The 21,435-nt window shown below is 41.7% G+C and overlaps 1 protein-coding gene across 1 annotated transcript in view; it reads left to right on the forward strand.

Annotated features, from left to right (window-relative positions):
* Positions 1 to 15,927: 15,927 nt before the first annotated feature.
* Positions 15,928 to 21,435, forward strand: part of LOC131230824 (NEDD8-activating enzyme E1 catalytic subunit) — a 113,549-nt gene continuing 108,041 nt past the window's right edge. Inside the window, exons 1-2 of the mRNA XM_058226831.1 lie at positions 15,928 to 16,438; positions 16,533 to 16,696. Coding sequence (XP_058082814.1) covers positions 16,337 to 16,438; positions 16,533 to 16,696 — 266 coding nt within the window. The 5' untranslated portion in view covers positions 15,928 to 16,336. The remainder of the gene's footprint in view (positions 16,439 to 16,532; positions 16,697 to 21,435) is intronic.

The raw sequence follows: 21,435 nt of genomic DNA on the forward strand, positions 1-21,435 counted from the left end.
CTTAATATAAACAGAACCTGACTCATTTATACATCCACTTTCACTCTAGTTTAGGTTTGACCATTAAAAGGATCTACAGCCATCCATCCATGGATTTTTTTAAAATGGACCATCACGTTACATGAAGGACCTATTTTTGGGACGTGACCTCCTCGTTAAGTGAATCTAACCGTCCACTAGCAGCCTATATTGTTGGATCATTGAATCCATCAATCGTCAGCCTTCAAAACAGGTTACTAGTGGCATATGACTATATTGTAAGAATGGAACCCTAAATCCCACCCTAAATCATTAGGTGGATAGTCCTTGAGCTCTTAAAACCCTTTGGATAGGTGATGATTGAATCTAAGAGAAATCCAACCATTGTATTAGTAAGAGTCAACAATAAATCATGAGATCTCTAGGTATGGCCCACCAAAATTTAAGATCTGCCCCATCCTTTGGGCTGGGCCCTAATGTGGGCTGACAAAGCCAATGAACGGAGTGGATTTTATCAAGACATCTCTGTGGGCCCCACTCTAGCATGCATGTACATGGGGAGTGGGTGCACCAGCACCGCACTGGACCAGGAAAACTGGTCAATCGGGTTTGACTCGATGAAAAAGGAAAGAAAGCTGGGAGCTTTCTCTCGCCTGCAACGAATGAGCGGACAGAGCCCGTCTTCTTCTAATTGTGGCCCACCATCATGGATCATTGTCTGATCTAAACCGTCCATTATATTCAAGGTGAGGGCTCGACCAAACCCCATCTGGTTTCGCACATTGTCTCATGTGTTCATGCGCACAATCTTCTGCATAAACAGAGCTGTGTAAGACTATTTTACTGAAAATGGAAACTGTGTCAGCGCCAAGTTGGCAATCCTTGTGCAATGGCTCTTGCAGCATCCTAGCCATCCATTGCAATCCATCTCAGCCCTTTAAAGTAGGGCTTCCCTCGGCTATGCTTGAAGCTCTCTCTCGCTGCCGCTGCAAGATAAAACCAAGCTCATTAAGCCGTTCGGTGGGTCCAACAACAACCATGAGACCTATCCACACCATCAATGTGACCCAGATCGAGGGATGGGCCACCCGATCAAAATCTGTCATGATTATGGCCATCCTCCTCTCTGATTGTCCAGGAAACCCAACACCTTTTAGTGGGTCCCATTTCCTGATCGGGATCGTCCATCTGATGGACCATGGTGTTAGAAATCTACTTGTGACGTTAGATCATAACCATGCACACACAGTCAACAATTCTTGAGGCATTTAACTAGAATGAAACTACGATCTTTAGCTAAACCATTGATTAGCATTTGAAAGCTCCAAAGGGATTAGAGTGGCTTATAAAAGGCACCCTTTTAGGGCAGCCCTTGTCCAAAGAAGAAAACAAAAAAGACAGAGAGAGAGAGAGAGAGCATCGTTCGTCTTGTTGTCCGCTGCCACACCGGGTTGCGGACTCGATCGAGCCACAGTTCGAGTCGGGGTTCCTCCCCTATCCAGAGAAAGAAGAAGAAGAAGAAGCAAAAGAAAAAAAAATGGAGAGAAAGAGAGCAGGAGAAAGGGAGAGAAATGCGAGAGACGGGGAGGAGTAGTGTTGTACTCTTGCTTGAACGCTACTATGGGGTTGTCACACCTGGCCTTTATCCGAGCTTGGGTGCAGTTGGGCCCTCTTGAACCTTCAAATGAGAAGGAAGAAGGAGAAATGAGGGGGAAAGAGAGAGGCAGGGAGCTACTACTACTGTTGCACTAAGCTTGGCTGACCCAGTAGCTGAGTTCGGGCTGAGTCTTGCCCCAAGTCATGAAGCTAAGTCTAGTCTTGGGTCTGATCTGTCCAGGCCCACTGTTGGGTGTGGCTGGAGAAAGAATAAGGGGAGATAGAGAGAGAAGGAGGGGAAAGAGATAGAGCAGAGGAAGAAAGAAAGAGAGAGAGGGAGGGGGGGGGGGAGAGAGAGAGAGAGAGAGAGAGAGAGAGGATGCTATCCTCTTTCTTCTTTCTGTTTGTTACCACACCGAGCCACTTTCGGGTTTGGACTGAGTCCAAACCAAGTTGGGTGTGGTCTGGTCCAGTAGTAGAAAAGAAAGAAGGAAAGGAATGGAGAAGGAGAGTAAATGAGGGTATAGAAAAGAGAGTGGGCCTAACGAGTCTACTCGGTTGAAACTCACCCAGCCCAAATGAGTTGATCTAGGTTGAGGTGAGTCAACTCAGCTTCTTGAAATGATTAGCACTAATTTAATGCAATTAAATATTTAGTCATTTTCTTAGTTGCAAGTATGTGAATGACATTGGTGCAGATCGTTTTCGTTGAGAAGGATAAATCATTTCGAGTCAGGCTAGATCCAAGTTGACTTGGATTTTTGGTAAGCAAGCCCTACTCTGTCTAAAATATTCATTATAAATAATTAGTGACTAATTTAGGATTTGAGATTACATATTTTCTTGGATTTAAATTTACACTTTAGTTTATCTAGTTGTACCAATTTGAATCTAACCCAGATAGACATTGGGAACTTTAATCATCTGGGCGCATCCGAATCTATTCTATCCTAACTATTCACATGTGATTTTTTAGGTTAATCGAGTGTTTTGAGTGTTGTAATGGTTTCTAACCAAGCAAGAAATAAATCTACACTCTAAGGTGAGGACTCACCCTTTGAGCTTCCCACTTAAATTCATCAATATAGACATAGATGATGCCTCGATTTCTCTCATTGAGTTGCTTATCTTACTACATGAATATGTTAATCTGTTGTGCAATTGATTCATGCGTTAAATAATGGACACGTCTCTTTAAATTTGGCAAGTATAATTGATTTGATGTTCATATGCTATTTTCAGTTGTATAACATGCTAATTGATTTGATGTTGCTACTTGTGATCATTTAAAAGATTGAATGCGACTTGTTGTGGACTTACCATCTTGCGGTCCATATTTGACTTATGCGGCTTCAATCATATATTTGCCTTATATGGCTTAGACTGTATATTTGTCTTACGTGGCTCGGATCGCTTATTTTTCATTCGTGGCTTTGATGGACATTAGTGCCCTTTTATGGCTTGTTGGTTATATTCACATATCTTGTTGATTTTCGGGTCATTATGCGAAGTTCGTTATGATTTCTAGGTGGAGCAGGAGTTCGCTTATCGATTTTCTAGCCATCTTGTGAAGTTCATACGATTTTCAGATAATGTTGGAATGCCCCTGCTAATTCTCTCTTCATCTTATGGTGTTTAGTCGTACCATGATTTTTGGGTGGAGCGAGAATCCGCTTATCGATTATCTAGCCGTCTTGCGGAGTTCACGTATGATATGATTCCCGAGTGAAGTAGAGGTTTAAATGTTGATTTTTTATTCATCTTGCGGAGTTCACTTGTATTGTGATTTCTGGGTAGAACGGGAGTTCGGTTATCGATTTTTTAGCCATCTTGCGAAGTTCACGTACAATGTGATTTTTGGGTGCAATACAAAGTCGTATGATTGATTATTTAACTATTTGGACACATTCACTTGCATTGCGATTGCTACTACATTTCCTTAATGTTGATATTATGTTGATTGACTTAATTTTTTGAGTATATGATCATGAATATGAATTACACTGCTTCACATATCCATTCTTATGACTTGCGATCTATATCTATATTGTGAATGATGAATGTGTAATCTTAGAGGATACTCCTCACTATGATAGTCATTGACGCTATCAAACTGTATCAGTTGATGCAGGTGTAGAGCGAGCCGATGTTGTTCACAAGGTCGCTAGAGAAGATCGGGTAGCTGAGGAGCTAGACAAAGTCCCTGCGACTCATATTAAGCTCCATCACTAGTTAATAGATTCATGTTTTTGTTTAATAAACTTTGTTATTTGAGATTGTATAAGTCCTGCATAGGCGCTACATTTGGAATTTTGTGATGATCAGAATGTTTTTATATAATGCATGGTTTATTCCACCGACAATTACTGCTTAACTCTGATATTTGATAAAACAATTTAAATTTGGACTAAATTTTAAAGGCTAACATTCGGGTTTTTGGAAAACAAGTCATATACTCGGGTTTCAAAAACTGGGGCATTACATTAGCAATGGCTAATTCAATAAAGAGGAAAGTGACAATGGCCAACTCAACAGAAAGGAGAGTAGCGATGGCTAGCTCAACAAAGAGGAAAGTGACAATGGCCAACTCAATAAAATGAGAGTAGCAATGACTAACTCAACAAAGAAGAGAGTGGCAATGGCCGGCTCAATAAAAAGAGAGTAGCAAGGGCTAACTCAACAAAATTGGTAAAGGCAAGGGCAATGCTTGTATCCATTGCCCCACATAAAAATAATGAAGATTACTCATAATCATCATACCATAATCCTAAAGGGTAAATAATTATTGATGGTAAATTAAACAATTGCAGAGAGAGAATCACAGTAACACGAGAATAGGTAAAAGGCAAGATAATTCATATCAACATAAATTAAAGTAAGCTTAAAGGAAAAACCCTCACCTTAAGGTCAAATTACCCTTCTGTATGGCTAAGATCTTGAGTATGCTTCTAGAGTTGGATTTCTATCATGAGTACACATATTACATGGTTAGATTGTCAGCCTAAGGTTTAAGTTTGATTTTCGCTACTGTTGTGTGCACAAAGATTTAAACGTAATTTGGATGAAATTAAGCCAATTCCCCTAAATTATGTACGTGGAATCAAATCTTTTGAGAAGACTTCAGGGGATGGCGAACTTACCTTATTCAGTAGCTAGCCTCTACCAGTGTAACCCGGAGTTTAAGAGGACATCTGGGTCGAGTCGATTCACTGAGTCACTTCGGCTCGACTTTCCTTTTCTTCCTTCTTCTTTTCCCTTCTTTCTTTCCTTATTTTCTTCCTCTTTTTCTTTTTTTTTTATTTCCTGCTCCAGAACGCACCCAACAAAGGCTAGACTCATCAAGAACTGGTTTGACTCAGTGAGTCGCACCATCCTCCCATCTTTCCTCTCGATCTCTCTCTTCTTTCTTTCTTGTTTCTTTCTCTTTCTCTCTATTTTCCTGCTCTTCTTTTCCTTTCTCCTTAGGCTAGAACGTCCAGCAGTACCCAGACCATGCCCAACTCGGACTCAGGCTCGCCAGCCACAAAGATAGCGGGTTGACTCGCTCTCTCCTTCCCGTTTTCTCCTCTCTCTCTCTCTCTTCTTGTTTTGCTGGATGTCTTTTCCAGTGAATGAGATGGAGTTTTTATAGCCATTTCTGGTATCTAGAAGGTTCTTGCGTAAGCAGGGGAAGGCGTGCGCGTTCGGCCGCGCAATCTGAAGTTGGATCGATTCTAGATGGCCCATCTTTGATCGGATTGCTCTACTGCATAGTGCAGTAACGTCGGTCTTAGAGGATGATCTGATGAACTTCGTGAGCCCCCTTGATCGAACACTCGGACATGGAGGTTGGCATTGTGACGCCCCGTCACTATGGTCACATATGGGCGGGCACATGTGGGCGGGCACACATGTGGGCGGGCCCCAAGGTGGCTAGCAGGCTACTGTGCACACAGTGAAGGTGAAACTTTGTCCCACATCGGAAGTATCGTCTGAAGTTGTGGTGGTTATATGTGGAGTTGCTACCCTATACTGTATGAGGCCTTTTGGGGGCGACCCCGAGAACAAAATCATGCGGACTGTGCCTAGAGCGGACAATATCATATAGTGTGGGCGTGGGCTGTTACAAATGGTATCAGAGCCGAGGATGGCTCTGCCCTCGGTGGGGGATATTGTGATGCCCCATCACTGTAGTCACATGTGGGCGGGCCCCAAGGTGGCTGGCAGGCTACTGTGTGGCTGGCAGGCTACTGTGCTGGCAGGCTATTGTGCACACAGTGAAGGTGAAACTTTGTCCCACATTGGAAGTGTTGTCTGAAGTTGTGGTGGTTATATGTGGAGTTGCCACCCTATACTGTATGAGGCCTTTTAGGGGCGACCCCGAGAACAAAACCGTGCGGGCTGTGCCCAGAGCGGACAATATCATACAGTGTGGGCATGGGCTGTTACAGGCATCTTCTTCGAGCTAGATTGTAGATGGATTTTTTGCACCTTGCGCGAGCATCCGGCGAAACCTAAAAGTTCCCAGCAAGGTAAGGCCCTTTTCTGATATTTTTGACACCTCTCGGAGGATCGGAACCCCCTCTCCTTTATTCTGGACAGTTCATATCAGAGCCGGAGAGTTCTCCTTGGGATTGCTATGCAAAGGGTTTGAATTGGGTTCAGTTTTGGCGTCATGTGAGGAGAGGAATACGGATGAGTGCGGAAGGTTTTTTTATTGATTTTCTTGCTGGAGTTTATGGGGTCCATTCTTAATGCTCCTTTACAAGATCAGATCCGTTCATCAGTTTAACAGCGACTCTTTTAGTTATGGCTCTGAGTTTGGACTTTGAACCATGTTCTGGTGCCCCTTACTGCTGATCCCGACTTGCATCACATTCTACCACTTGCTAGGCTTTGGTTGGAGGTGGGGTCCACACGTGATGGACGGTCCAGATCGTCTATGTGAGCCACAATAGTGGGCCACTAGCGATGCCAGCGGACAGACGTTCGAACATATTGCAGGCAGGAAAGCATAAAACAAAGAGAACTCTTTCTTTCTTTTGGAAAAACACGGTCAAACTTGGTTTGATCATGCTAATTGTTCCGTTGCACTGTGGGTGCACCATTCCTAGTGCACATTCAATACTTGTGTGGGGCCCACAATCATGCATTATAGAATCCACTTCGGCCATTCAATTTATTTACATACGTAAGGCCATGAGCCCTAGAATGAGGCTGATCTAAAATTCAAGTGGGCCATACTTTAAATCTTGAGTCTTATTCGTGGATTTCTGTCAATCTAACAGTCTGATCCCTTCCAAACTCTGACCCATAGCACATTTAACACCCTTATTACTCTTTTAATAAAGTTCTAACATTAATATTTATAATTCGATAGCTAGATTATTCCATTAGATGGTAATTTTTCTCGTCAGGGATGCGAGCCCGATAAATGGTGGATATAGCATTTCAGGGTCCGATATTATCGATTGACAATCCTGTTTTGGAAATGACAGAGGGATGATTCGATTTATGATTGCAGATTGCTCCTAATGGTCAGATTTTTACCACGATCGGTCATCTATGAATTTATAGTCCCTAACAACACCTGGGTTGTTCTAAACGACTGATCAACAGTGAATTAGCTACATAGTAAGGTTTGGGACCTGATGTAAGGTTAGGATAGCTAGATTGGTACAGTACACATGTATATATTAAGTTAAACTTCATCGTAACACTCGAGAACTTTTAATACTCGGGTATTAAAAAGTTCGGGGTGTTACACACACTGCGTAACTCTTCATGTCATTGAACATACCTTCGATATCATCGAATAGTCCTTCGATGTCATCGAAGGGTGTTTGATCAATTGAGAATGTGTCTAAAATGTTCCAACGAGTTGCTCCAGAAATCTTCAAAAATCTCGATGTCATCGAACCGTCTTCGAGCAATCGAACGGGGCTTCGACGTCATCGAGAACTGCATCTAATTTGTCCAGCAACTAAACTCAATTTTCATGTAATTTTTCGATGTCATTGACTCGTGTTCGATGTCATCGAACATTGTCTTTGATGTCATCGACCGATGGTCGATGACATATACAGTGAAGTTTAGTTCTCTAAATTTCTGCACTTTGCACTTTCGACTTCCTTCCTTCTCCACTTGGTTTCCTTAACCTTGAGGTCTTGAAATCTTCAATCTTAGTCTCCTAAGATCCATCAATTGCCTTGGTGATTCTTTAGCATTAAATCCATACTTTTAACATTATTTTCATTCCAAGCTCTCAGATTCATCTTGCAAGGCAAACATACATAAATATATCAATTAAGTGTTATCATGTTTATAAAACCAAGATATAAATAGAGAAAAATATGCAATATTTGATACTCAACAGTGTTACATGACCTCTCGAGATTGGATGTCGTAAATAGTTGCTCCATGAATACATCACGTCACGTAAATCTTCCAATCGCATTGTTGTGTCACCTTGAAACGTTCGCATAAATCCATGTTAACGTTGGACACGCCGACGAATATCGGTAGTGTGAGAACATGGGGTGAGTAAGATATTTTGAACTACTTTCCACATTATGATCATGATTGTTGAGTGTGATAAACCGCATATACTTTGCTAGGCATGCATCTCATATAGAATGTTTGCGCATACCGATACCACTTGTATTTGTGGAGTATAAGACGTATCGGGACACTTCTATTATTCTTACGAATCACTTGAATCATTGTAAACTTTAAAGGATAACCACCACTATGAGTAAGGCATTGACCTTCTCCAACCATACAAATATTGTAGGTAAATTACAAGATGGTAATGTGGACGATAATCATTCTAAGGAAGATTCTTTCGAGTAAAAAAAAAGGATAACACCACAAATTGTTTTATTTATTTTCTACTGTAAACTTTAGTAATTTAATAAGCTCCCATTAAGAGGGCATTAAAGAGTTATTTATACGCTTTTTACTTTAAATGAATAATAAATACAGTGAATTTTATTCTCGTGAACGGTTACCTTTGTGAATGTAACTGGATGTGATATATATATATATATATATAAAAAGAGAAAAAAACAATGTGCGATTTTGAAGTATCAAAATTTTACATTATTAACACCCAGATTTCTTGGGCACGAGTATATACTCAGGCAACGAAATTTCAGGATGTTACACGGCTTCCAGATGGTGGTATTTTTCGTCAATCCAGCTTTCATAGACAACCTAGATTAGCTAAAGGAGCTTATGGAGTAGAGAAATCGAAGGTTAGAAGAGCTTTGGGAGGTGGGTTCGGAGATGAGAGATTTCAGGCGAATTTTTTAAGGGTTGTTGTAGGAACAAGGAGGAAAACTAGATTTCACTCGATTCCTACCTCTTTTACAGTGTTGCCCTAATCTATTCAGAGTCGTTAGATGAAAAATAAATGGCCCAGATGCTATGTTTTGCCACAAACATCGAATATAGCTGGTAAAGAAGAAAAGTGGTCGTTGTTTCTGCCTTGATATGGATGAAAGCCCTAGGTTGAAGGGCTAGGATTGCTCTGCATCCTACGACTGAGATGGAGGAGGAGAGACGCATGTGGACTGCCAGATTGGCAGCAAATAAGCTGTGATTTTCATGTACATAATGATGCCGCACACACACCTCTGCTTGGGTCTGTGTTTGTGCGTGCACACGTGTGGTAGGTTTGGTCAGATTCATCTGCCAAACACGATGAACGGTTCGGATCATCAAATTGATCCCAGGTGGTGGCCCACATATCAAACACACAGACGACTTATGTTTAAAACAGCCGCAAGTGGGAAAAGAAGAAAGGGAGAGAATTCCTCTCCATTTTTGGAATTATTAGGTCAAACCCTGTTTGACCCGGGTTGGTGGTCCGGTGCACTGTGGGTGCGCGTGTACTGTGCACACGCACAACCTCGATGTGGGGTCCACAACACTGTTTTGAGGGATTTTATCCACTCATCACGTACTCACATTTCTAATGGAATGTTTATCCAACGATCAGGCATATCTGGGCAGATGGTCCGCTTCCAATGACATTTAGTTCTACATGCATATTAATGACTAGCCAATGGTCAAATCTTCTGATTTGGGATCTTTTGACTATTGATTGGCATCTAACTATTATGTATAATGACCAAACCTTTAATTAGATGGTTAGATTCATGCAATTGTTTGACAGGTCATCCCACGTTTGGTGTGGAATGACCACCAAGCTTTAGGGGACATGATGAACGGTGGATCTTACGGGTTAGGCTTGATGATTTAAGATAGACGGTTGGATCTATCCATTGATAATGTTAAGGTCTTAAAAATAGGCTTCTCATGTGGTGTGGTGGTTCATCTTGAAAATTAATGGATGGATGACTCGATTTATCGATGCAGATTACTTCCAACAGTTATATCTATTCCAAATTTGATCCACATCGAAACAAAATGTTTATTGACCTTATTTGAAGGGTAATGAGTGGTAGTTTTAATGATCGGATAAATTAATTGTAGTAATCAATGATGGATTGCCTATTATCATGTGTAGATCTGATTAGTTACGTAGCTAATGTACGATGATTGATCCATTGTTTCTCTAAGTAGCCCTAATGTAGATGTATGGTCTACCTTAAGATTGAACGGTCGATCCTGCATCACAATGCCAGCTTAGACTATGGGTCAGATGATCTTCATGACGCAATCTTACTACGAGAAATCAAAGGTCAATTTAAAGTGGTTTGATTTTAGACCTTACAGATACATTATGGGGTGTCCTATCCCAAATTCAGATGGTTGAAAATTTATATTAAGGATCCATGGAAGATTGAACTCAACTCTTAAGGGTCCATTGCTGTCATAGTCCAAATCAAATGGTTAAGATGGACAGATTGTGAATCGCTGGATAAGTGATGTAAGTTACGTGTATTTCCCTGCACATGTGAACTAATTTAGATATCTATGGTAATACTCGAGTGCTGAAAATTACAGGGTATTACAACCACGTCATCCTCTAAATGGTCAAGTGAAGAGTGATCGTGCTGATGTGGTTACAGGATAGATGGTGAGTTTAGAAGTAGAGATGGTTAAATTGTGCTGAAACGGTTATATTAACCGTCATAACGTGGGAAGCATCTAGATAGCCAGGTTAAGGTTATAAATAACAAATGAATTCAATAAGGCAAATCATCTCATACCAACCAAACCAAACCAAATATATGTTTCAATTATCCTTTTAGTTATCTATCATTTACATTCCTTAGTGTAATCCTTTACTTTTACCAGAAAATTTGTAACGCCCTGAAAATCGGGGGTCGAGCAGAAGCTCAGCTCTCAAGTTCCAACGCATCACTCATGCAACATAGATAATGATGATTAAATGTTGTCTATATTAGTGCATTTAACTTGAGTGAGATGATACCAAATCAGCATAACATACTCTAGAGACAATTAAATTATGCAAGCAAAAGACTGATAAATATATAAAGCATATAAGTGATTGTAAGTCCCTAGAGTATGAATGTCACCAGGTTAACTAATAACATGTATAACTCCAAAATTTACAAAATGATAAGGTGTAATGTTCAACTAGTCCGTATCCCTGCGACGTAACTCTAGGTCTACATAGACCCGCCAGAGAGTTGCATGTAGGAGAACTCCTCCTCGTCATCATAGAAGTCAGGCTCCGCCTCATAAGCATCGCCGTCACCTGAAGCTACAACAGACTCTGGTTGGTGTTTTAAAGCACCACCCCAGAGTGGGAGTGAGTGATCAACTCAATAGAGCTATAAGGCAGAGGTTAACATGTTATCAATTCAGTCAAGCAGTAATGATAAAGCAGTACAACAATCATGTCCTAAGTACTCTTGTTAATGCAGGAATGATATGCTGAAATGATGCACGCCCTCGCCTGCACTACCTCAGCGACATCATCTCACGATCTCGCATGACAAACTCTCTAAATGTGCGCTTCCTCGCCAAAGCACATGCAATGCGGTGTATGATCATGTTAGCCAATATTTAATTTGGTTTATTCATACAGCAGATTCGGGAAGCTAAGGTACCTCCCTTTTTATCATGTACCCAAACAATGATCCATATAAAGTCGTCAATTCTAATTAATCACATACGATAGGTAAGTTATAGGGCAACGTCACCCCTGATTTAAAAACAGTAGACATGTAAGTTGAGGTTGCTACGGGAGGCTTGTCAACTTGGCGTAGGCCTAGTTTATACTCGAGGTTACTACGGGAAAGGCTCATCACCTTAGCGTAGGCCGACAGCTCGACCACGATGTCCCATGCCACCATGCCTGGCTCATGAGTCTTAGCGGATCGTGGTACCAAGGTTAAACAGGCTTTTCACTGGTAGTGGTACCTTAGATTCAAACAGTAGCGTCCATACATGGTGAACATACATGAGGCCAATCGGGTTACTTGACAAGCTCGACTGGTACGAGTGCACGTTAAATTAATCGATATGGAGCGTATACGCACTCCTCGTGGCCTAACCACTGTCGATAATCACTGTACGACTCGGATTCATTGAACATATCCGTTGTGGCGAACTAGTTCAGCCACTAATCGTAAACGGTTACCGATTGCTTGGACTACATATTAGTCCCAATCATACTCAAACATAATAAACATTCATATATGATAGTCAAAACAGCATGTGACGATCAATTCAAATATAAATCTCATTTGAGTATTTTAACAAACACATAGTACACATGTTGTCATACATAGGCATTTCATCCATAAATCATGTGGTAGTAAGATAGGTTACATGAAAGAAACTGTAACTACAGATAAGGTAATTGAGAATCATATCTCAACACCCTCATTAAATACATTTCAACAAGCATTTTCTCATTCAGGCTTTTTATCAAACACTTAGATTACACATATCGACATACATGTAATAAATTAGTTATAACGTATATTATAGCAATTTCTTTCACAAGGGAATTGTCACACATACAATAATCATGTATTCTCAATAAATTATCATGATAAGCACGAATCATAATTTAATGTTCATTCAAACATTTTAACAAACACATGGAATGCATTATATTCAACGTAGTTCATATATATGTGTAATACACGAAAAACATTACATCTAGGCACATGTGATAGCAATCAAGTCAGTCATAAATCATTAACTGACATTGAAAGCCTTGAAAACCATAACCTCAATGTTTATAGTCCGCACCTTTCGTCGGTAAACTCGTATCGAACTCAGTTCGATCACTATGCCTTTGTTTACGACACAACGGCTGCCTAAATCAATGAAATATGTTAGTTATTTAACTAATCCCTTTATTTGAATCCCTAAAACAAATCAGGGTTAAGATTCCTTACCCAAAAGTAGAGTCAAAATCGCTGGTATAGCGACACGGAAGAGGTGATTCAACACGTGGAGTGACGGGAACGAATCCCAACAATTATCTCTCACTCTCTCTCTTTTCTCCTCACTCTTTCCTTCTCTTTTCTCTCTTCTCTCTTCTAGGATTAGGAAATTCGTATGGAATGAGAGAGAGGTGGGTTAAGGCCCTTATATAGGCTCAGAACCGATGTCAATGGTCCCAGGGCCATGGTATACTTAGGTTATAGCCAAAAGTTGGTTGTTTCGGTACAACGGGGCTCATCTGGAGGTCCATTGCTCGCCTACAGTCTAAAGAAAGTTCCCTGACAATGGATCAACGCCAGGTTAAGATTTCGGTCCGATTGGATTTGTGAATCGACTGTGGAGGACCAGTTTCAGTTCAACGGCTATCGTTACTTAATCGGGGCCACAAGTACACTGACATGTGTTGGAAAATTTCTCTGATCCAAGGATGTAGTTGGGTCAGAATTTGACAGTTTGAAACCTTATATTTGGTCTGCAAGCGAACGGCCCAATTCACTTAAGTTCGAGTTCATTTTCTAAAGATATTCACGTTTCTCATACACTTCGATCTGGGATCAAGTTGTGTGTTTCTGGATACTATTTGGAATTGATTCCCGAGAAGGTTGTCAAGCCTAGTAAGGCGGTCATAACTGTATAGTTTCACGTTAATCGAACTTTCGACGCGCGGTCCAGGTCCGATACGGAGTTTCAAAATGCTCCCGAGAGCAACTGAGTTTTGAGATTGATCCTAGCTTTTTAGGAAATGTAGAGTTAGTGATTCTATAGGTTTTGGGTCTTGCAGTTCGTATAGAAAGTGATTCGAACTAATTTGCCAATTAATTCAGTTCAGTACTTAATTAATTTTCGTCTAATTTCTAACAGATTCGGTCCTTAGTGATTTCTACCTGAGGTGGTACTCGGGTCTTTGTACGAATTTTTCCGAGACGTTACACAATTACATTAAGTAGTGTAATCATTTACTTGTACCTGTTATTTACATTTCTTAGTGTAATACATAACGGTAATAAAGTATTTGTTGAACCTTAGTTGTAATTATAGTCTACACTGATACGCTGGATTCAATTCAAGTATCAAGCAGATTTCTCCATCCAGGGATGTGTTTTGCAACTACTCTCCACGACCGATTATAAGAATTCTTTTTTTTTTCCCCTGTATTGAAAAGTCATTTTGTACGGAAGGCAAATGTGTAAGCCATTCTCAGAGGATGAACCATACACTCTGAATATCGCCTGATCATTTTAAAACACCGTGCAACTGGTTGAATAGGCGACCAGTCTTATTCGATCTTGGTCACATACTATCTATTTTCTTATCTAGGCGCTTGGGGTCATAGTTGTACGGTTGAAATTGAGTCGCACATTCAATTATGGCATGCCCGCATTTATCACATGACTGAATATGTAAATTGAACCATAACACATACATTCCAAACCATAACACATACATTATTCATCAAGTATACTATCATTTTATAAATTTTGGGCCCAACTGGATATCCGTGGATACCTTAAATCTCAACCATTCATAAGAGTATTAGTGTTGACCATTGCACTGGGTAGCAAACATGATCCACATTACATAATTTGGATGAATAATTTAGACAGATTAGATTAACCCCAAATTTGGTACATACATTATTCATCAAATATATTATCATCACACATAAATTGAGCCTCACCAACATAATTACAATAAAAGAGAATAATGTAGAAACACATGCACATAAGTAGGCATCATGAGATTCAATGGTGAATTTCCTTCCCATACTTCCTCAAGGGGATTTAATTTCCATAAATCCTCAAAGGGGTGGCCCACTTGGATTTGGTTTTGGGCCAACCAAACGCCACTATAATCTCATGGTGGGGCCCACTTTACCATAAAAAAAAGAAAAGAAAAGAAATAAAGAAATAAAGGGATAGATGTAACCACCTTAGGTTGAATGACTTTGATATTCACTCCAAAGGTGGCCCACCACCTCTCTCTCTCTCTCTCTCTCTCTCTCTCTCTCTTAAAGTTTTCTTGTTAAATGGCCAACCACATTGGTTAGCCCTATTTTGCATAGAGGCTTAACCATAGATTAGGAGTGAGAGATTAGCTTACTTAGGTTAGCTAGTTAGTGGGGTATAATGACAGTGCATGACCATGGCTCATGCATAGGAGGGTGATGTGTCACGAGGAGAATGTGCATGTAGTGTTACATGCAAAATGTGCATGTGGGGTGAGGTGTCACATGGAGAATGTGCATGTGGTGTGAGTGGACCATAATATCATGCTCATGTGTTGGTTAAGTGAGCAGAGAGTGTTGGCATACTATACCCAGGCATGAGATGGGCTTCCCAAAATGGGCCATGGGCCCAAGCCCATTGAGGTGTATGCATGCGTGGTTTTTTTGTGCACTTGTGCTCTAGAGTTCTTCTCGGTGTACCTCACAAGTGGAGCATCACACCCATGAACAAATTGTACCTTCGCGATCACTCCACTGTGGTGGTCAATATGACATGGGTTACAAGGTCTTGGGTTTGGGTCACTTGAGTATGTACTTCATTCGGACAATTGGGTTCTACACGGCTTATCTCACAATCGAAGCGCCGCATGGACAAATGGACGAGACCTCTGCCCTCGGGGAGACTTGGCGGTCAATATAGCAGGGACATCGATGTCTTGAGGTCTGTGTCACTCGGGTGTGTGCAACTCACGGGTGCTCAGAGTCTTACACCAGGTCTCTGGACGATGTGCACACATGCGTAGAAAGAGATGTAAGGCATCGGGGTAGTTAGCTGAGACATAGGCGAATGAACACACTGCTGGCTGCTGAAAAAATTGGGGTATTAGGATCCACCCTCCTATTCACAACACAACTTTGCAATCCATGACGAGGAAAGTGCACCAAACTGTTCCATTCATGCATTTTCTCATCATCCAATACTTTCACTATTATGGCCAAAGATCTTTATTCCACGCTGAAAAAACAGCGGACGCTACTAAGCTATCATTAAGCGCTGTCAAAACAGTTTAATGGACAAAATAAAACTTTGAAAAAAAAAACCCTTTGAGAAGGCCGAAACAGTTCAAAATCCGGGCCGGGATCAACCCCAGGCCCGGCATGTTGATAGCCCTAGGCATCACTTACAGTGCGACGAGAACACCGTTCCGATTAAGCGTCTCACGAGAAATAGAAAGGTGTGTTCGTTCTCCACGCAAAACGATTCTCTCACGGACAGCGGTCCCGTCCGTCGCGTAAGAGTAAAGCCATCTCTCTCTCTCTCTCTCTCTCTCTCTCACATTCAAGTACCCCACCTGAGGACGGTCTTTCTCTCATTCCAGTACCCCACCTGAGGGCGGTGACTGTCTTGCACAAAAGAACGGTTGAGAGGAGGGGGGTGCGATGGCGGACCCCTCGGCGCACGTTAGCAGATGGCGCGACCTCGACAAGCTCCTCCTCCGCCCGGGCAATCTCGTCGGGCCCAACTTCGAACCAGGACCCGAGGTAGGCCCCACCCTTCATTCCCTCCATCATACTCTTTTTGAGCGTTCAAGAGAATGGAATGAATGAGATGAAGTTGTTGTGATTTTGGGTGCAGTTGAGAGATGATCTTCGAGCGTATGTGAGGGTTTTGGTGGTCGGAGCGGGCGGTTTGGGCTGCGAATTGCTGAAGGACCTGGCCTTGTCGGGTTTCCGTAATCTTGAAGTGATCGACATGGACACAATCGAGGTCTCCAATCTCAACCGCCAGTTCCTCTTCAGGTTCCTCTCCTTCTCTACCCGTGTCTTCCAATTTCCTTTCCCCGTTGGGACCCACTTCATGTTCGCTTTCCTTTTTTTTTCCTCTAATCATGCCTTTATGCTTGTTTTTCTGGCTTGTCTAATAAAAAGCATCTTTACCGATTTAGATTTAAAAAACCCGAACTGGTGCAGCCCGCCTTTCAATGATCCAGGCGGTTCATCTGGTGGGACACATTTTATGGATGGGTTGGTGCCGTGGGCATCTTCCCCCACATATTGATACTCTGGTAGTGTGTGATCATCACGCTCATGCACCCTGAAATGGCACATGTGACATACTTGTAGCTCAAGTTAATTTGTCCAAATCATGGGCTTTCTGAATTGGAACTCTTCTTCTCTCTATAGAGCTTCCGATGTTTGGAAAGCGATACTGGCCACTGAGCACCTGGTTCGCAGGGGTTGTTCCTTCGTGCTTGGAAATGGGTATCATATATGTTTTTGGGTGGATGTGTGGTGCGGAGACTGTGCGGCGTGCGCTTCAGGATCTGTTTCCGAGAGTTGTCTGTGTTGCTTCTGATCGCTATGTTTCTGTGGTGGACAGTTTTTCTTTTGATGGTGGGACAATAGTGTGGTCTCCTCCTTGCCGGAGGAACATGATGGACGAGGAGATAGTGGAGGTTGTCGATGTTTTGGAGTTTCTAAAGAATGCTAAACTTGCTCTTTAGGATGAAGATCTGATCTTTTGGTTGAGGCACCATTCTGGAATTGTCATCTTTGAGCTGTCTTGTGATCCTGGCACGTCTCACCCATTTCATCATTGCTTCTATAGAGCTCCTCCCTAGGCGGCAGTCTTCATTTGGCTTGTAGGTCAAAAGAGAATTCTTACAGTTGATAATCTGTAGAGAAGACCGCTAGCTCTCCCTTATATTTGTTTGATGTGTGTGGAGAATGGGGAGTTGATTGATCACCTCTTCATTCACTGCCCGTTTGTTGCTAGAGTTTGGGTCACTTTCTTGGCTTATTTCACACCGACTGGGTGATGCCGAATTCAATGGAGGACTTACTTTGGGCATGACATGGAGGAGGAATCGGCGAAGCTGGGAAATCTATGTGGAGATTGATTCTTGTGGCTGTTCTCTGGATTTGGGGCTCTAGAAATGGTCATTGCTTTTGGAATGAGTGCGAGGGTGTGAGTGAGGTCATTAGCAAAGTGAAAGGCCTTGTTTGGGTTGGGCCGTGTATGTAAAGGCAACTTCAGTTGGCCCTCTTTTTGTGTATTCTTGATTTTGTTTTTGGGTTGTATTCTTTTCTCGCGTTTCTCGAGTTTCTCAATAAATTTGTGCTCTCAAAAAGAACTCTTGGGTCATAGACCTACAATCATAGTAAGCGGATGGTTTACTGGCGAACATCTACTGGATGGTTGGCGAACATTCAACCACACATCTTCGATCACTTCGTTGCATTGCTATTGCACTTCAATTACCGAAATCACTTGTTCTTTCTCATTTCGATCTTCATGGTGTCTGAAGTATGCAGTTTAATATTCCATATTGAAGATAGGGCTAATCTACAATCATAGTAAGCGGATGGTTTACTGGCGAACATCTATTGGATGGTTGGCGAACATTCAACCACACATCTTCGATCACTTCGTTGCATTGCTATTGCACTTCAATTACCAAAATCACTTGTTCTTTCTCATTTCGATCTTCATGGTGTCTGAAGTATGCAGTTTAATATTCCATATTGAAGATAGGGCTAATCTCTGGTTCAGGTTGAAGTTTGATGAGATACACACATTTTCTTCAAGTCTCGTCTTGATATAGTAAGGACTCACATTCATTGAATGCAGTTTTTTGTAGGATCCTGGTGGAAACTGTTTGGGCTCAGGATCGGCCATCACTCGGTCTTCGGATTCTATGAAATGTTGGCTAATGTCAATGTATTCCTCGTAGTTTTCTGTGCTTTATACAATCTTACACTTGACATCTTCATGAATGCCCCTAACACGCTGTAAAAAATGCTAAGTGTGTCCCCTCTGTGAAGGGTTGTGGCTTGTCATTAAGGGGCACGAGGGTCTGGTTATTGTGGAAGGAGTAGAGCTGCAAAGATTTGAGGAAGAAGATAAAGGGTATGGGAGAGAGAGAGAGAGAGAGAGAGAGAGAGAGAGAGAGAGAGAGAGAGAGAGAGAGAGAGGTTTGGAAGAATACTTCTTTTTGTTAGGGCTTCAAACCCCTACAGACCTTTTATTATAATATTAGAGTTACAAAAACATACTCCATAGGAGTACCCAACGCTATGTACATGCACACTAAAAAACACATAAAACAACATCATTCTTGTAACTCTTTATACTCCCCCTCAAGTTGGAGCACAAATATTGATCATGCTCAACTTGTTGGTGATATGAAGAAGAGCATCCTGACTAACAGATTTGGTAAGAACATCGGCCAACTGTTCCCCAAAGTGAATGAAAGGAGTTGCAATTTCCTTCTTAGCAACTTTTTCCTGAATTAAATGACAGTCAATCTCAAAGTGTTTTGTGCGCTCATGGAACATCGGATTTGATGCAACCAAATGTTCACATGTGCTGATTGATCAAGATTTGAGGAAAAGGCCTGCATCTCATGCGAGCACACTCCGCACATGTGCACAAGAAAATGCCATCTTTCCCTTTTTAGCTCATCTCTACTTTCCTTTTCTTTCAAATCTCTAATTAGGAAATTTTCTTTCTTTCATATCTTTATTTTAGGCAGGGAATAATTTTAGATATTTTCTTATCTAAGTATCTTCTTATTTTAGGCATGTTCTTAATTAGAATTCTTTTCTTATCTAAGTATCTTCTTATTTTAGGCATTTTCTTAATTAGAATGCTTTGTTATTTAGGTGCTTTCATAGTTTTGTAGATTTTTATATTCCATAGCTTTTGTTACAGATTGTAAAGTTTGATTATAAATAGGGCCTATGGAATAAAAAAAGCTGATTAATATTCTCTTTATGAAATTCTCTTATTTTCCCTACGGTAGCTATTGAAGGGAGTGGGAGTGGTCTCTAGTTCAAGACTAGAGGACTATTGAGCTTGTTCAAAATCTTGCATTTGTGATCTCTAGCATTCGGCTAGAGGGTTGTTGGGTCTTTTCCCACAACCTCTTTCATTTCATTTTGATTTATCTGCTTTCCCTTTCGGGTTTGCATTAGGATTGTTGACAATGTGAATGGCAACCTGATTGTTGTAATGCAATGGAATGTGAATCGAAGGATTATAACCGAGTTCCTGTAAGAGGGTTTGCAGCTAAATAAGTTCACATGTCGTATGAGCCATTGCCTGATACTTTGTCTCGGCAGAAGATCGTGCCACGACGGACTGTTTCTTGCTCTTCCAGGTGACAAGGTTGCCACCTACATATGTGCAGGACCCGAATGTAGACCGTTGATCATCATGTAAACTTCCAACATAGTCGGTATCAGAGTAATTAGACAGATGAAGATGGCCATGCTGTTGAAAACGTAAACATTTACCCAGGGAAGATTTGAGATACCGAAGGATACGACACACCGTAGTCAGATGTGTGGTACGAGGACAATGCATAAATTGACTTGCAACCTGATGTAGGACAACTAACTACTTGCTCTAAAAGCTTGAACTGATAGAGCGTGGCGAATCAATCCCTTTTTCTCATAGCCCGGGTTAGGCCCTCAGCTGAACCGCTAGGCCCTCAGCTGAACCGCCTTCGTGGGCCTCACTTCACATGGGCCCACTTCACATGGGTCTCGCCTCACATGAGCCACCCACCTACCCCGAATGTACTCCCCCTTCACATAGGCCACTCCACTTGAGCCCGGTGTGAAAATGCACCTGCATTAATCAACAACCCCCTTGTGGGCCCCACTTCACATGGACCCACTTCACAAGGGTCTCGCCTCACTCTGGCTGCCCACATCAAGTGTGCCCCCGCTTCACACAGGCCACCCCACTCGAGTCGGGTGTGAAAATGCCCCTACATTAATCACCCCCGTTGAGAAGTCTCGAACACAAGACCTTCCTCTCTAGTACCATTTTTGATGCAGGACAACCAACCACTTACTCTAAAATATTGAATTGATAGAGCGTGGCGAATCAATCCCTTTATCTCATAGCCTAGGTCAGGCCCTTAGCCGAACCCCCTCGTGGGCCCCACTTTACACGGGTCTTGCATCACACGAGCCACCCACCTCACATGGGCTACCCACCTCGAGCGTGCCTCTGTTTCACACATGCCACCCCACTCGAGCCCGGTGTGAAAATGCCCTTGCATTACAACCCTCACAACATACGAAAATCCGACCGAGTAATAGTGAGATAAATGAGTTGACCAAGCAACTACTAATATATCCCAGGATTAGAGGAGCTCACCATCATTAGGATTAATTTTGTAAGTCAAATCCATAGGCGTGGTAGTAGGCATACATCCTAGCATCCTAGTTTTAGAGAATAGATCAAGGGCATATTTCCTTTGAGAGAGCACAATTCCAAATTTAGACCGAGCAACTTCAATGCCCAGAAAAAACCGAAGTCTCCAGATCTTTGATCTCAAATCGAGTCTTGGGAAAATATTTAATTTGCACCATTCCCTCGGTATCATTGCATGACAGTACTATGTCATCTACATAGACAATCAACACCATGTCATCTACATAGACAATCAGCACCCATGTCATCTACATAGACAATCAACACCATGATCCCAGTGGGCCGATGACGAATGAATAGGGAGTGATTG

The sequence above is a fragment of the Magnolia sinica genome, chromosome 17, assembly GCF_029962835.1.
Source record: "Magnolia sinica isolate HGM2019 chromosome 17, MsV1, whole genome shotgun sequence".
NCBI lineage: Eukaryota > Viridiplantae > Streptophyta > Magnoliopsida > Magnoliales > Magnoliaceae > Magnolia > Magnolia sinica.